Source organism: Desmodus rotundus, chromosome 12 (assembly GCF_022682495.2).
Source record: "Desmodus rotundus isolate HL8 chromosome 12, HLdesRot8A.1, whole genome shotgun sequence".
Classification (NCBI taxonomy): Eukaryota; Metazoa; Chordata; class Mammalia; order Chiroptera; family Phyllostomidae; genus Desmodus; species Desmodus rotundus.
The window spans coordinates 48,791,323-48,805,083 of NC_071398.1; the positions used below are offsets into that span (position 1 = coordinate 48,791,323).

Here is a 13,761-nt window from a genome sequence, read left to right on the forward strand (position 1 = left end):
AGTGTGTAGGATGGACATGTGAGATTTACATTATCAGTCATGGACAGCATTCTCTCCCTTCCATTTTTGTTCTAAATTGACACACTGATTCTGGAGAAGTCTGTTGCTTTGATTCCAAAGTGTAGGGGTATTACTTATCTGTGCTTGCAGGATCAGGGGACTCCCACAAGGTCCCAGAAGCTGCGGGGGGTCCATGTCAGGTCACTAGTGTGGCTGGGGCCACTAGTGAGTGTCCTTAGGGGATAGCTCCTGTGCCTTCTGGGGCCCCTGCAGGTCCCCACCCTAGAGTGTGGGGTCTGGGTCCGCCCTGGGCTAGTGGACAGCCAGAGCAGCGTATACACTGGGCTCTTCTGGGGGCTCTTCGGATGGGGAGGAAGGGGGTGCACTTGTCTCCCATCTGTGGGTCATGAGGGTCAGCTGGGCATATGCAGGGGGGACAGCATATGCAGCAGCCTGGAGCAGGGAGACAGAGAGAGGGATGAAACCTAGTTGGGGTTGGGGAAGCCTGGGGCCTGGGGAGGATGGGACCCACCTCACTGTCCATCTGTCTGTCCTCTTCTGCTTGTCTGCCCTTCATGTCCAGCAATTCCTCTGACAGGAGGGAAGGATAGGCGGCCATTCCCTGCCTGGGCCTTGATGTTGAGTGGGTCACCTGGGTGCACATCACTCCCTGGCGGTTGTCATCGGGCCTGTTCTGCTGGAGAGAGACAGTGAGACAGAACCAGCGAATCCTTGTTCCCACAGTTGAAACCCTCCAGTCAGGTGTCCACATGGTGTCAGAGTGACGACTTAAACTTCAGATCAGAGGAGGTCACTCTCCCGATGGAATCTGCAGGGAATCCCTGAGCCTTGGGTCTCCTGGTGCTTCTACAGATCTGACTGTTAATCTAACAAGCTATATTTGCTCATTTGGCTCCAGCCAGAGGGCCCATCTGGCTGAAGCAGTATGGCCTGCCTCAGGACCTTTGCACCTGCTGTTTTCTCTGTTCTCCCCCCTCACCACACACCCCACCCCCTGCTCTTGCTTCATCCTCCTTCACAGCACTTGGCTCTCCAGGACTCCATCTGCCTGTTTGCAGGTGTCTCCCTCACTCACAGGTGAGCTCGAGGGGTGTGGGTACAGGCTGATCAGGGTGGCACTGTGGCACCAACATGGAGCTGGTAACAAGTGAGCTTCCATCACAGCTGCTGCGTGAGTGAGTGAGGGGAACCTGGGACCTGTGGATGTTCATTCACTCATGCTTCCTCCTGAGACCTGGGCTGCATAAGGTCAGACACAGGATGAGGGGCCAGCACAGGGGACCATGCAGGAGGGGTCATGAGGTCATAAGAAAGCAGGAGGAGTGAGTCACAGCAGGATGACCTGGTGCCCAGAAGGAGAGGCCAGTGTGGATGCTGCTGAGAACCAGAGTAGGTGAGGAGAGGGAGTGACCACTGGAGTGAACTGGGCAACAGGAAGGTCCTTGGTGTCCTGGACAGGAGCAGGGGTCTCACCTGAGGGTCCAGCTCCACACTCTCCCCAACCCATGGGTCCTTCACAGAAGTGTCTGCAGGGGCAGAATGGGGTGTGTCTCCTGGCAGGATCCCTGAGATCTCAGGGCTGCAGACCCGCCTGCTCCCAATGGGCCACTAACCTAGGGGTGAGATGAGGGGCCAGGTCAGTCTGTGTGGTTTTCAGTCCCTCTCAGCCCTGATCACCACACACTCCCAGTCTCTCCTCTCTGCCATAGCCTCCTGAAATCTCTGTGCCCCCCTCTGGAGGGCAGCTGTCCCTTCCTCTCACAGAGGGGCTCTTCCTGGGCGTCCACAGCGGGGCTGGAGGACAGACTACAGCCTCTCTCTGGGCTGGTCAAGAGGGACAGTTTCAGCCTTGGGAGGGTAGAGGCCCCTCCCCGTGTGATTCCAGAGGAAAGAAGGAAACTTTAATACTTGCTTGTGGGTATGTTTCATGTTACAGAAGATTGAAAATGATCAAAAACTAACTTACACTTATTGGTAAACCTGTGCTGACATTGAGTGTTTTCTTTCTAGATTTTCTGATGTGAGGTTCTGGAGAAACCTCTCTCAGCGGACCTGCTCCACCTATTTGTTTCTGTCCCAGGTGCTCTGAGTCCCTCTCTCCTGTGGCCCTCGTCACCCTGTTCCCTACTCACCTGATGTCCTGCCTTTGCTCAGATGCAGGTGTCAGTGGTGGGGGAACAGGAGGAGGAGGAAGAAGAGCAGCAAGAGGAGGGTCACTGTGACCTGGATCAGGATGTTCAGTGACCGTGGGACATCTTGGGCTGGAGTGACGTCATGAATGAGCCAAAAGTGCCATTTAATGAGCACCTACTGTGTGTGCGGCACAGGCTGGGGTCTGTCCTTCCTCTGCTCTAACCTCACAGCCCTCATGCACCAGGGATGGCTGACCCTCCACCCAGTCCACTGTGGCTCAGAGAAGTCAGCCATGTGCTCAGGTCACCCAGCCAGGCCAGGGCAGGGCTGGGACTGGACCCCGGGGCGTGGATTCCCTGTGCTGTCTTCCTGCTTCCCCCAGGTGGACACCAGCTCCGAGCTCTGGGTTCCTCAGCTGCAGGGGTCTGTCCTGTCTCACCTGGAGCTGAAGGTCCTTCTTATTACCTGCCCCCAGCACAGCAGGGACGTGAGATGGGAGTTTGATGTGTGGTGAACCTGATACACCCTTGGAAGCCCTGCCTTCCTGAGCTCTGTGAGACTCCTTATGTCACCTAATGTCACTGTAGGCCTGTGAGCAGGAGGGGACCAGGGATGGACAGACATGAACCCAACACTCAGAGAAAAGAAAGGACCACCTGGCCCCACAGCAGAAGCAGCAGAGCCGGGACCTGATCCGGGTCTGACTCCAGCCCTTGTTCCCTGCTCTCAGTGAGCACCTGAGCTGAGGAATAGACCTGGATGCCCCAAACCCTTGTTACTCCTGCCCCTCCATGTCCAGTGTCACTGTCACTGCTACAGAGGGGACTGTCTCCATAACATCATGTCCTGGGGGACTTCCCTTCAAGGCCCACCCCCTCCGAGGAGGTCAGAACCAGAACTGAAAGGAAATCTAAGCCCTGGGTCACGGTCCTGTCCTTTTACACTTGGAGACACTGAGGCACAGGGAGGGGAAGGGCGTGTCCAAGTTGGAGCCTCCAGAGGTGCCTGAACTTGCACAGGACTCAACCCCTGTCCCCATGGACACACCCACCACCTCCCCACACAGACTCTCACTTACTGGTTTGCAGGCCTGACTCCACTTGGAAATGGGGCGATGGGCCAAACCTCAGAGCCCCTGCCACGCTGTTGTTCCCCCTTGGATCTGTCCTCCACGTCTAGCCCACCTGGGACTCAGCCTGTCTGTCTCTAAGACCTGAGGGCATTGAATTCCCTGAGAGACTCATAATGCCCTTAGGTAGGCTGTGCTCCCCTGAACAAAGGGCCCCACTACCTCTCTGGCTGTGGAGAGAGGCCCAGTGGGAGGTGGACTGGGGCCTCAGAGGGTTCTGGGAAGGAGGACACCAGTGGGTTAGAGTCTGGTGCTGACCCTGGAGCCCCAGATCTCTCAGACGCTTCCCATGCAGCTGTGCTGTGGCCCACTCAAACCCCTGCTGCTGAGACCCGGGCATCTTCTGTATTCAGGTGAGGGACAGAGATGGACAGGTGTAGGAGGGTCTCCGAGGGGCAGCTCTCTTCTGGGTGACCACCCCTAGAGCCCTCTTCCTCCCCTTGCAGCCCACAGTTCTTCTGAGGAAGAGAACCTGAACTGACAGCTCAGAAAGACAGGGTCAGAGGCTTCACCTGAGACCAGGAGCTCCAGGGGGTCACTGGGCTGTGACAGCAGGTAGGGGCTCCCATGGTTTGTGCTGTAGCACCTATAGGTTCCCCCATGGGCTGAGGTCACAGGTCCCACGGAGAACTCTGCCTGGTGCTGCTGAGCTTGGGACTATGATCTGAGATGCTGGGGGGGATCGGCTGCCCCCTCCTTGGTCAGAAGGAAAGTGTCCCTCGGGCTCTGTGACTGACACAGCAGGGTCATGTTCTCTCCTGGGGCCACTGTGGGGCCTGGCTGCATGGTGAGGGAGGGTCTGTCAGGGAGCCATCCTAGAGAGAAGGGGAGTGGGTGAGGGGCTGCCACCACCTAGTTCTTACCTGAGAGTCACCAGGCCCCTTTCTGGGGACCCTCCTCTCTGTCCATCTCTGTTTTCTCTGAGTCTCCCCCTCCTCTCCCATCCCCTGTCTTTGTCTCCCTCCCTGGGGAGCCCTCACCCCTTGTCCTGGCCATCACCACCTGACACCCCCAGCAGTGTCTGAGCAGACTCTGGGTCCCTGACTGAACCTGCTGGCTTCTCACCTGCAACCAGGTGAGTCCAGGGGGTCACTGGGAACTGACCACTCGGAAGAGAGTCTGTGTCCATCATAGCACCTGTACCAGCCCCCATGGGAGCCGCTCACAGTGTCCAGGGGGAAGTCAGCCTGAGAGAGCCCAGCCTGGAGCTGCGGGACAGAGCTCTGGGAGAGGTCCTGTCCCCCCTCCTTGGACAGAGTGAATCTGTCATAGCCGAGGTCAGAGTGACACTGGAGGGTCAGGTTCTGTCCAGAGACCACAATGGGGCCCTGCTGGGTCAGGAGGGAGGGCTTCCCTGAGCTACCTGCAGGGACCAGACACGAGTGACAGGGGATGCTCCTCCCATGAACCCTGCTCCTGGCCTGGCCCCCAGGTTCCCCCGTCTCTCTGTGTCTCTGGCCCAGGAGCCCCTGTGCTCCCCTTACCCCACCTCTCACATGGGGATCCACTCCCTACAAAGACCCCAGTGATCTGTTTGGTGCCTCAAAACATGGAAGAGGCAAAATAGAGAATTTTTTTGGCCATTATTTTTTGTCTCAGCCAGCCTGTTAGGTAGTAAGGGGTGGAGTCTTGGGTTTTCACCAGGGTGGGGCAACCCACATATCTGCTTTGTAATGCTGTATGTGGGGGAGGGGTCCACGAGGGAACAGTGCCACTTGCTCTACTTTCTGCCGATTTTCAGTCACTTCCCCTGCTACCAACAATCAAATTGGGCCTTTCTGTTGCTGATTTCTGGGTTGGTGGGTTTGTGTTCATTCTGGGACCCTGTGGGTCTCTCCAAAGAACTCTCCTGTGAGGCTGGGAGTTTCTCCAGCTGCCGTCTCATCCCCCACAGGTGTTTTCAGTCAGAGGCTTTGAGGTTTTATTTCCTGGTTCTTGAACCAGGGTTGCATGGTCTGTCTCGCTCCCCAGTTGTTCCTCCTGATTCATCTGCTCTCGAATGTGGGACCCCCCAGTCCATCAACTGTCACGTCACCTGGTCCTCCAGCCCCTGCCTTGTGGTGAGTCCTGTCCACCTGGGTGCCCATCTCTGTCCCTCCTACTGGTGTGGATGAATGTTTCTTCTTTAACTCCTTATTTATCGGACTTGCATACAGTATGATTTTCTGTCAGTTGTGGTTGTTTTTTGTTTTTAAATTTGTTGTTGTCCTTCTTTTGGTTGTGTGAGGAGTCACAGTGTGTCTACCTACACCTCCATCTTGGCTGGAAGGCATGGGTTTATTTAGGGAATTTTGATTCTGTTCCATTGGTCTGTATGTCTTGGGTTTTCTTGTTTTTTTTGTTTTTTGTTTTTTTGTGGGTTTTTTTGCAGTTACCCTGCTGTTTTTATTATTATATCTCTGTAGCATATTTGGATATCAGGCAGTGAGGTTCCTTCAGCTCTGCTCTTCTTTTTCAAGATTGCTTTGGCTATTGGTGGTCTTTCGTGGTTTTGTATGAATTTTATTATTGCCTTTTTTATTTCTGTGAAAAGTGCATTTGAAATTTCGATAGCGATTGCATTGAATCTGTAGATTGGGCAGTATACACATTTTAGTGAATTCTTCCTAAGCGTAAATGCAGGATATATTTCCATTTGTTTGTGTCTTTTCCATTTCTTTTACCGGAGTCTTAGACTTTTCAATGTCCAGACCTTTCACCTCCTTGGTCATGGTCTCTTGTATTTGGTGCTGTTGTAAATGGGGTTACTTTCTTTCTTTCCTTTCCTTTCCTGATCTTCCATATTTTGCATATAGAAATGCCACTGAGTCCTGACTGGTCACTTTGTAAGTTGCAATATTACTGAATTGTTTTCTAGTCTTAAGAATTTTTTTTTTGAGTCTTTAGGGTTTTTATATATCAGATTGTATCATCTGTAGACAGTTTTATTTCTCTCTTTCCAGTTTGGATCCCTTTGTCTCTTTTCCTTGTCTGACGGCCCTGCCTAAGGCAGTTGGTACATGTTGCACAGGAGTGGAGAGAGTGGGCTTCCTTGTCCTGTGGCTGACCGCAGAAGAGAAACTCTCAGCTTTTCTCTGTTGAGTCTGATGTTAACCATGGGCTTCCACATGGGACCTTAATTTTGCTGAGCTGTGTTCATTCCATCCCCAATTTGTAGACAGTGTTTATTATGAAATGTTTATTTTGAATGAATGGTGCATTTTCTCTAATGCCTTCTCTGCATCTATGCAACCAACCATATGTTTTATATCATTTACTTTATTTCTGTGGTGAAAACTTGTATTGATTTTCACATTTAAAATATTTATGACAATCACGAGGACCCTGTGTTAAATCCCACTTGATCATGGTGTATAAAAGTCTTAATGAGCTCTTGAATTCGTCATGCTAATATTCATTGAGAAGTTTTGCATCTATTTTTGACAAGAATATTGCCCTCTTGTTTATTTTTCTTGGTCTATTCTTTGGTTGATGCCCTCTGTCCCATTGTTCATTTCATTCACGTCATTTTTCCACCGCAGAATTTGTGGGTTTTATTTTATGATTTCCGTGTCTTTGTTGAATTTGCTGTTTGGTCCATGTAATGTTTTCTTGACTTTATTGAACTGTCTTTCTGTTTTTGTCTTGTGGTTCACGGAGTGTGTTTTGTATTACCTGTTGGGTGAATTTTAGTTCTCCATGACTTTGGTTCAGTATTGGGATGTTACTATGATCTTCGGTGATGGCAGAGATTGTGATTCTTTCTGACCTTTGGAGTGTTGTGTTCCCATTTTGTATTTGCCATCGCAGTCACCTCCTGCAACCTTGACCAGCTGCCCTCAGGTGAGAGATGCTTTGTGTTGTCCTGCGTGTGTTCTGTGGTTGTGGGAACTTGTGTGGATGCACCAGCTTGGTGCTTCTGGCTCCCTCTTGTGGCAGGATTCTCAGGTTGTGTGTCTGGTCCTCATCTTTCAGTGTATCTGGCCAGTTGATAAACTCTGTCTTTTTTTTTTTCTTTAATGTTCATTTTAAAAATAGGCCATGACTTTTACAGACACGGGCCCCTGCCCCCCATGCCGTCTCCAAGTCCAGCTGACCCCAGTGCAGTCTCAGGCCTCCTCCTTGCACTCTTGAGGGGTGAGATGCATCTTAGGGTCCTCAGGGGTCTCCAGAATGGAGCCTTGATGACAAGCGAGCTGCTGCTGCTCTGGCGGGGAGAGGACCCAGAGGGCTGCACGGAGCCCAGCAGGCAGGCACAGTCTGGGCTAAGTGCTGGACTGTGCATGGGCCTCTGGCCAGGCTTCGGGGAGAGGTGTTGAAAGCCCTGGGTTCTGAGCAGTTACTGCTGAAGCAGGGAGGAGGCGCGCGAGCTTGGACAGGTGGTCAGTGCTGGTGAAGCCCCTGGAGCAGACAGGGCCTGGGAAGCGCTTCTGTCCCTTGTGCATTTTGTGGCGACCAGCTGGTGCCCGTGCGCGAACTTCTTGTGGCAGCCAGGCGTGTGGCAGGCGCAGTGATGTGAGGCGCGCTGACTAGAAGGAGCTTTGGTGCAGCCCGGGAGGGGAGTGTGGTGGCTCTTGGAGGCAGCAGTGCAAGCATGGGACCCGGACCAGGTGCGGGAGGACTGGGACCAGAGGGATGGGGACAGAAGGGTGGCTCAGCGCTTCCCCAGGACTCCGGGGCAGGCCAGGTAGGTCAGCCAGGATCCTGGTGGCCAGAAGTAGTAGCGCAGCAGTGGCTTCTGGCTCTGGTGAGACACCCTGCGCACACCCGGGGCCCACGGTGGGGAACGAGCTCTGGGCCTGGTTGGCCGCAGTGCAAGTTACGTCCAGGGGCCCAGCCCTGAGCAGGTTGGGGCAAAGTAATCCACGCAGGTCACCGACCCCATCGGTCGGACACTGTGCGTGGCTGGGACTCAGTGAGGTGATGGACTCGCAGAAAGACAAGGGGATGGGCGAGACGGTGGTGGGCGGCTCTCCCGCCCTCAAGAAGGAAGAAGTGGAAGGGACTAGAATAGAAAGTGTATGAATGACCCATCGACGCAGACAACAGGGAGGGAATTGACTGTTGGTGTGAGGTTGGGGAGGGAGGGGTGTTGAAGGAGGTGGAGGAAGGCAAAGGGGGGAAATTGGGAGAACTGTAACACAATAATAATTTTAAAAGATTAAAAAAATAAAAAATGGAATAATGCAAAAAAATAAAAAGGAAGTAAGAGAGGAACATACACACCAGGAATTAGGCATGTACCAAAAATCAGGGCTTATGAAAAGAACAGTGTATTCTGGGAGCTGGTTTACAAACACACCACCTGGGCCTCATTTCACACACCTGTGGCATTTCTGGAGCTAACGCACCAAGTTCTTCATCTGCTACACAGAGAGGTCCTTGACGGGACCAGGCACTGGTTTTCATGATGGTTCTGGATTCATTTCTCCCAAACTAGTCTTTTAAAATGAAATTTATTGGGGGGCTATTAGTTCGTACAATGACATAGGTGTCCGCCCTGGCTGGTGTGGGTTGAGCACTGGCCTGTGAACCAAAGGGTCCCCTGCTCCATTCTTGGTCAGGACACACGGCTGGGTTTCAGGCCAGGTCCTAACAGATGGTGACAAATCTGTGTTTCTGTGGCACATCGATGTTTCTCTCCTCTCTCCTTTCTACTCTCTAAAAAAAATAATAAATGAAACCTCAAAAATCTTACAGAAGTTTCAAGCACACAATTCTAGGACACATTGTATACGGCGTTGCGTTCTTCCCATATCAAATCTCTTGTCACTGTACGTTTCACTCTCTACCCTCCTCTGTCTCACTCCGACCCCCTCCCTCTGGGGACCTCCACTCCATTGTCCGTGTCCATCCGTCCACACTACTCCTGGTATTTGTCCCTTCAACCAGTCGTTTAAAACAGATTGGTTGTCTAATTCGAAGACATGCACAATTAGTGAATGTGGTAAATGAAAGCAAGAAAAACGTCTTACAGGAACATGGACCAGAGATTGAGGGTGAGCCCAGAAGTGGAGAGGGGCCACTAAAGGAAAATCAACAGGGAGACACCACAGTTTACCTGTGGAGCAGCCTCTGCAGCACCAGCCCTGACCTCTCCCTGCACATGACCCACACCCACACCCTCCTCATTCTCAGCAGACACTCTCCCACGGGTGCCCACATTTTCTCTCAGAGCTTCTTGGGATCATCAGACTCTTCTCCAGGCTCTACCTCGCTGACTGGTGGGTTTGTTGTCTCCTGTGTTCACCCGCTGGCTGCATGGCGGGGTCTTCTCCGAACTGTGCCAAGCTTCAAACAGCAGCACTCCGAGAACCACGAGGATCAAGCCAGACACACCCAATCTGACGAGGTTCCCCACTGTGTAGTCTTGGGGTTGATAAGCTAGGAATTGTGGGTAAAGAGGTTACAGAAGTCAGGACAGATGAGATCACCCCAGTCCCCTGGGTGTCCACCAGGGCACCTGCATCTCATGGATCCGTTTTGATGCCCTGAGCACAGCCCATAACCGAGAATTTCCCCTACTCTGTACTCTTGGAATCTGAGTTGTTTTCCCATCATCCCAGAGGATCAGCTGCTCCAGGGGATTAGAATACTGATTATATGAGAGAAAGATGTAGGCTGGCTCTAATCTTTAATGGGCCTCTCAAACGAATGGTACCCAACTCAATTCCCCAAGGTGAGCATCTCTGGGGTCTGGTCTTGCATTGCTTTGGAAAGCCCAGATGCACACAGGGGACTTCAATTGGTCCTGAAGGGGAGGACATGAAGGAGTGATGGCTGGATGTACGTTTTCACTGCTCCACCCCAGCTAACTGCTTGTGTCCCTGACTTGCGAACATAATTTCCATGTCAGGTTCTTCTTTGTATGAGTCTTTGTTTTTTAAGAAATAAATAATTGAATATGTGTAAGACAGGCATTTTTTTTGGTATGGAGAATTACCAAAATTAACTTAATCTCTAAGTATTCATTCAGTTTGTAATGTAATAGGAAGCAAAAAGATAAATGAAAAAATAAAACCTTTAGATGCACACCTGCATGAAAGTACAGATCTCTATAGATCACAGACAGGCTCTGATGCTGTGACACAGGAAACACAGGGAACTCTGGGAGAGGGAAGGGGGCACAGACAGGAGTTGTGATGGGAGGTGTTTTGGAGGATGACCTGACCCAGCTGACCACCTGGTGTCATGGAAAGGGAGCAGAAATCCTGCCATCCTCCCACACCCACGTAATGACAGTGGTCCCCCATGGAGACAAGATGGGCTCATAGTGAGCTCCTGTTTACTCTCCCACAGGAATTCACTGGCATCAAACTTCTAAACTGATTGAGCTTTTTCACATCCTGGATTGGATTGTGCTTTGATAGATGGGAGAACCGAGTCCCAGATGCAGGTAGGATTTTCTCACTGGGATTCACTTCAAGGTGCTGAGCCACCTCCACTTGGTTTAGACTGTCAGAGGATGCCCATCACCCTGACTCACAATGAGAGGCCCCCTAGACTCTGTCTCCTACGTGGGATTATTCCACAGGTACCAGGGCTTACTCAGGGGCTTAGAATCAGCAGCACAGACAGAGGCAGGAGTGACTACTGCTCTTTTGTCCCCACCTGAGCTGGGCATCTTCCCCTTCATGGGTTTCCTCCCCACTGATCACATGGGGCCCAGTGACCTCCCTGCTGCTTGAGACAAGAGGCTCCTTTCTTATGTCGCTGCCTTATCCCCAGGACTGTAGGAAACAAGGCCTCCTGGAACTATTTGATGTGTTGGATATAAAGGGAGAAAGTGGCAGAAGCCTGGTGGCGTCTGTGTCTCCTCTAGGCTAAGACGACTCTGCTACCCAACAGACATGAAGCTTGTCCGTGTGGAGGAGGGTCTGCAGACACCAGCTGCTGCATGACACAGGAACCAGGGGAGGCTGTGGGTGTACCTGCCTCCTCATGTCTCCTACAGTCCAATAGATTCCCCCAAATGTTGGCCCTTCACACACTGCAGTCTCCTCCCTGCACACATCAGCACTGGATGAATCTCAGGTGGGGTGAGGCATGGAGATGGTGCGGGACTTCCTGTCTTCTCCATCTGTTTAGAAAGAGAAGGGACTCATCTCTGGTCAGGTGGGGTTCCCCCTATTGATGACTTCATTGTTTTGCCATCCTTCCCATCCCAGCCCAGAGCTGCCCTGGGACAGAGTCTGCTCCCTCAATGGACATGGGGTGGGAGTCCCTCACCTGAGACCAGAAGTTCCAGGGGGTCACTGGGCTGTGACAGCAGGAAGGGGGAGGAGCTGTGTGAGCTGTAGCACCTGTAGATCCCGTGGTGGCCTGAGGTCACAGGGCTGATGGTGAAGTTGGCCTGAGAGGGGGCAGGTGTGTCCTGCAGATGAAGCTGCTGGGGAGGATCCAGGGACCCCTCCCTGTGCAGGTGGAAGGTATCAGCCCTGACCTCAGATCCACACTGCAGGGTTACAGTCGATTTCCAAGGCACCGAGGGCCCTGGCAGAGCCAGGAGGGAAGGTTTCCAGGACATTCCTGGGGAGAGGAGGGCTGTGATGTGCTGGAGGTCACATCTCCCCCCATGCCCTTGTCCCTGAGATTAGGGACTGTGTCCTCCTCCTTCCCCAGCTACAGTCTATGATCCCTCTCAGCTCCTCTCAGTCCCTCTGAGTGGCTGTCTTTTATCTTCATGCCCCTCACTCCCTTTTTCTCCTTCCCTCCCCTAGACCTCAGCCCCTTTCAGCCTCTAGTCTAAGACCCTGACTTGGACCCCATCACCAACATGGTGACCCCGGGCCAGAGCCCTGAGAAGGCAGTCAGGACAGGGGATGGGGCAAGGCTCTTCACCTATGACAAGGATGTCCAGGGGGGCGCTGGGGGCCGACCACGCATAGGAGAGGTTGTGTCCACTGTAGCACCTGTACCGGCCCCCATGGGTGTCATTCACAGGGCCCAGTGGGAAGTTGGGGCTCTGCTGACCATTGAGATGCAGGGGCGGTGTGGTACCCTCATCCTTGGTCAGAGCAAATCTGTCAAAACGGGGCTCCGAGTGACACTGGAGGGTCAGGCTGTCTCCAGGCAGCACCAGAAGGCCTGGCTGGGCTGAGAGGGAGGGCTCCCTGTACACACCTGGGGAGAAGGTCATTGTCACCCAGGGGACACCAACACCCACCACCCACTGGGGATGTGGGGAGAGCTCTGATATGCCCCTCTCTAAGCCTCCCTCCTGTGGCTGTTTCCCCAGTCAACCCCTGTCAATGATCCCCACGATCCCAAGGGCTTTACCAGATAAGGAGTTTACATCAGTTATTTGGGACACAGGAAAGAACTGAAGCCAAGTGTGGGCCACCTCACCTGTGACCTCAAGGTGCAGGGGGTCACTGGACTGTGACCACACATTGAGGGTGGAGTTGGAGGAACTATAGCATCTGTAAGTCCCCGCATGGGAGGAGCTCACAGGGCCCACAGGGAAGACAGCCTGCCACCTCCTCTCAGAGGATCTCCATTCTGATTCCTTGTGTTGGGGCGGCTCAGCCCCTCCCTCCTTCAGCAGGTGGAAAAGGCCCACGTGGTCTCTGAGCTGCACATGAGGGACACGTTCTCTCCTGAGGCCACCACAGGGCCTGGGTGGGCTGAGAGGGAGGGTGCACTGTGCTCTCCTGAGGGAGAAGGAGGATCTGAGTTAGAGGGGACCGTCACCCCACCTTCCCCAGGAGTAGGTTGTGAGGGGGGAGGCCCTCCTAAAGCCACACTGTGTCCCCTTCATCCTCTGAGGAGGAGCTCACAGTGGGGAGGGGACCCGGGTTCCCCCTTACCTGTCACCACCAGGAGCAGGGGCTCACTCAGCTCAGACAGCGTGTCCCCAGAGGCATAGGCACACTGGTACAGCCCTGTGTAGTGTGAGCTCATGGACTCAATGAGGAACCCGGTCTTAATTTTGGAGGCCTGTGGGTTCCTCATAATCAAGGGCTCAGAGCCCCTGTCTTTATACAGACGGTAGCCATCTGCCTTCAGAGACCCTTGACACCAGACAGTCACAGGGCTCCCTTTGCTGACCCTGGGGACTGGGTCAGCCCAGATGGAGAGTTTGGAGGGAACTCCTGGAAATGAATCAGACCTGCAGTGTCAGGAAGGTCCTTGTTCCCTCAGTTTCCTCTGCTGTCACTCCAAAACCTCTCCCACCCTGGTCACCATCAGCCCAGACTCACTGTGTGTCCCCCGGCTGCCCAGGGGTATCATTGTTCAGAAGCAGGAGGTCTGGGAGAGGACTCACCTGCCTGGATCTGGTCCCACCAGCCCTGAAAGAGCCCTGGAAGAGAGTCCCTGTGAGATTATTCATCACCCACACACCAAAGCTCCATGGGGCCTGGTCTGGGCCCTAAGAACTGGGGTCAGGCGTGGGGCTGATCCACATCTTCTCCCCCCAGAAGCTCTGTACCCACTGAAACTTCTCATTCCTGGGGTCTCTTGGAACCAGGACCTGGGAAATGATGGGATCCCACCCC

General features: G+C 53.2%; 2 protein-coding genes across 2 annotated transcripts in view; both read right to left on the bottom strand.

The window, feature by feature from the left end:
• The window catches only part of LOC112307131 (leukocyte immunoglobulin-like receptor subfamily B member 3), an 82,097-nt gene that overhangs the window by 34,130 nt on the left and 34,206 nt on the right, over nucleotides 1–13,761 (bottom strand). The gene's annotated exons all lie outside the window — the stretch shown is intronic.
• Nucleotides 1–13,761, bottom strand: part of LOC128779628 (leukocyte immunoglobulin-like receptor subfamily A member 2) — a 36,551-nt gene that overhangs the window by 22,648 nt on the left and 142 nt on the right. The window contains 9 exon segments of the mRNA XM_071219923.1: nucleotides 3,796–4,098; nucleotides 4,356–4,646; nucleotides 11,492–11,615; nucleotides 11,706–11,791; nucleotides 12,104–12,385; nucleotides 12,611–12,817; nucleotides 12,820–12,915; nucleotides 13,072–13,356; nucleotides 13,465–13,565. Coding sequence (XP_071076024.1) covers nucleotides 3,796–4,098; nucleotides 4,356–4,646; nucleotides 11,492–11,615; nucleotides 11,706–11,791; nucleotides 12,104–12,385; nucleotides 12,611–12,817; nucleotides 12,820–12,915; nucleotides 13,072–13,356; nucleotides 13,465–13,495 — 1,705 coding nt within the window. The 5' untranslated portion in view covers nucleotides 13,496–13,565.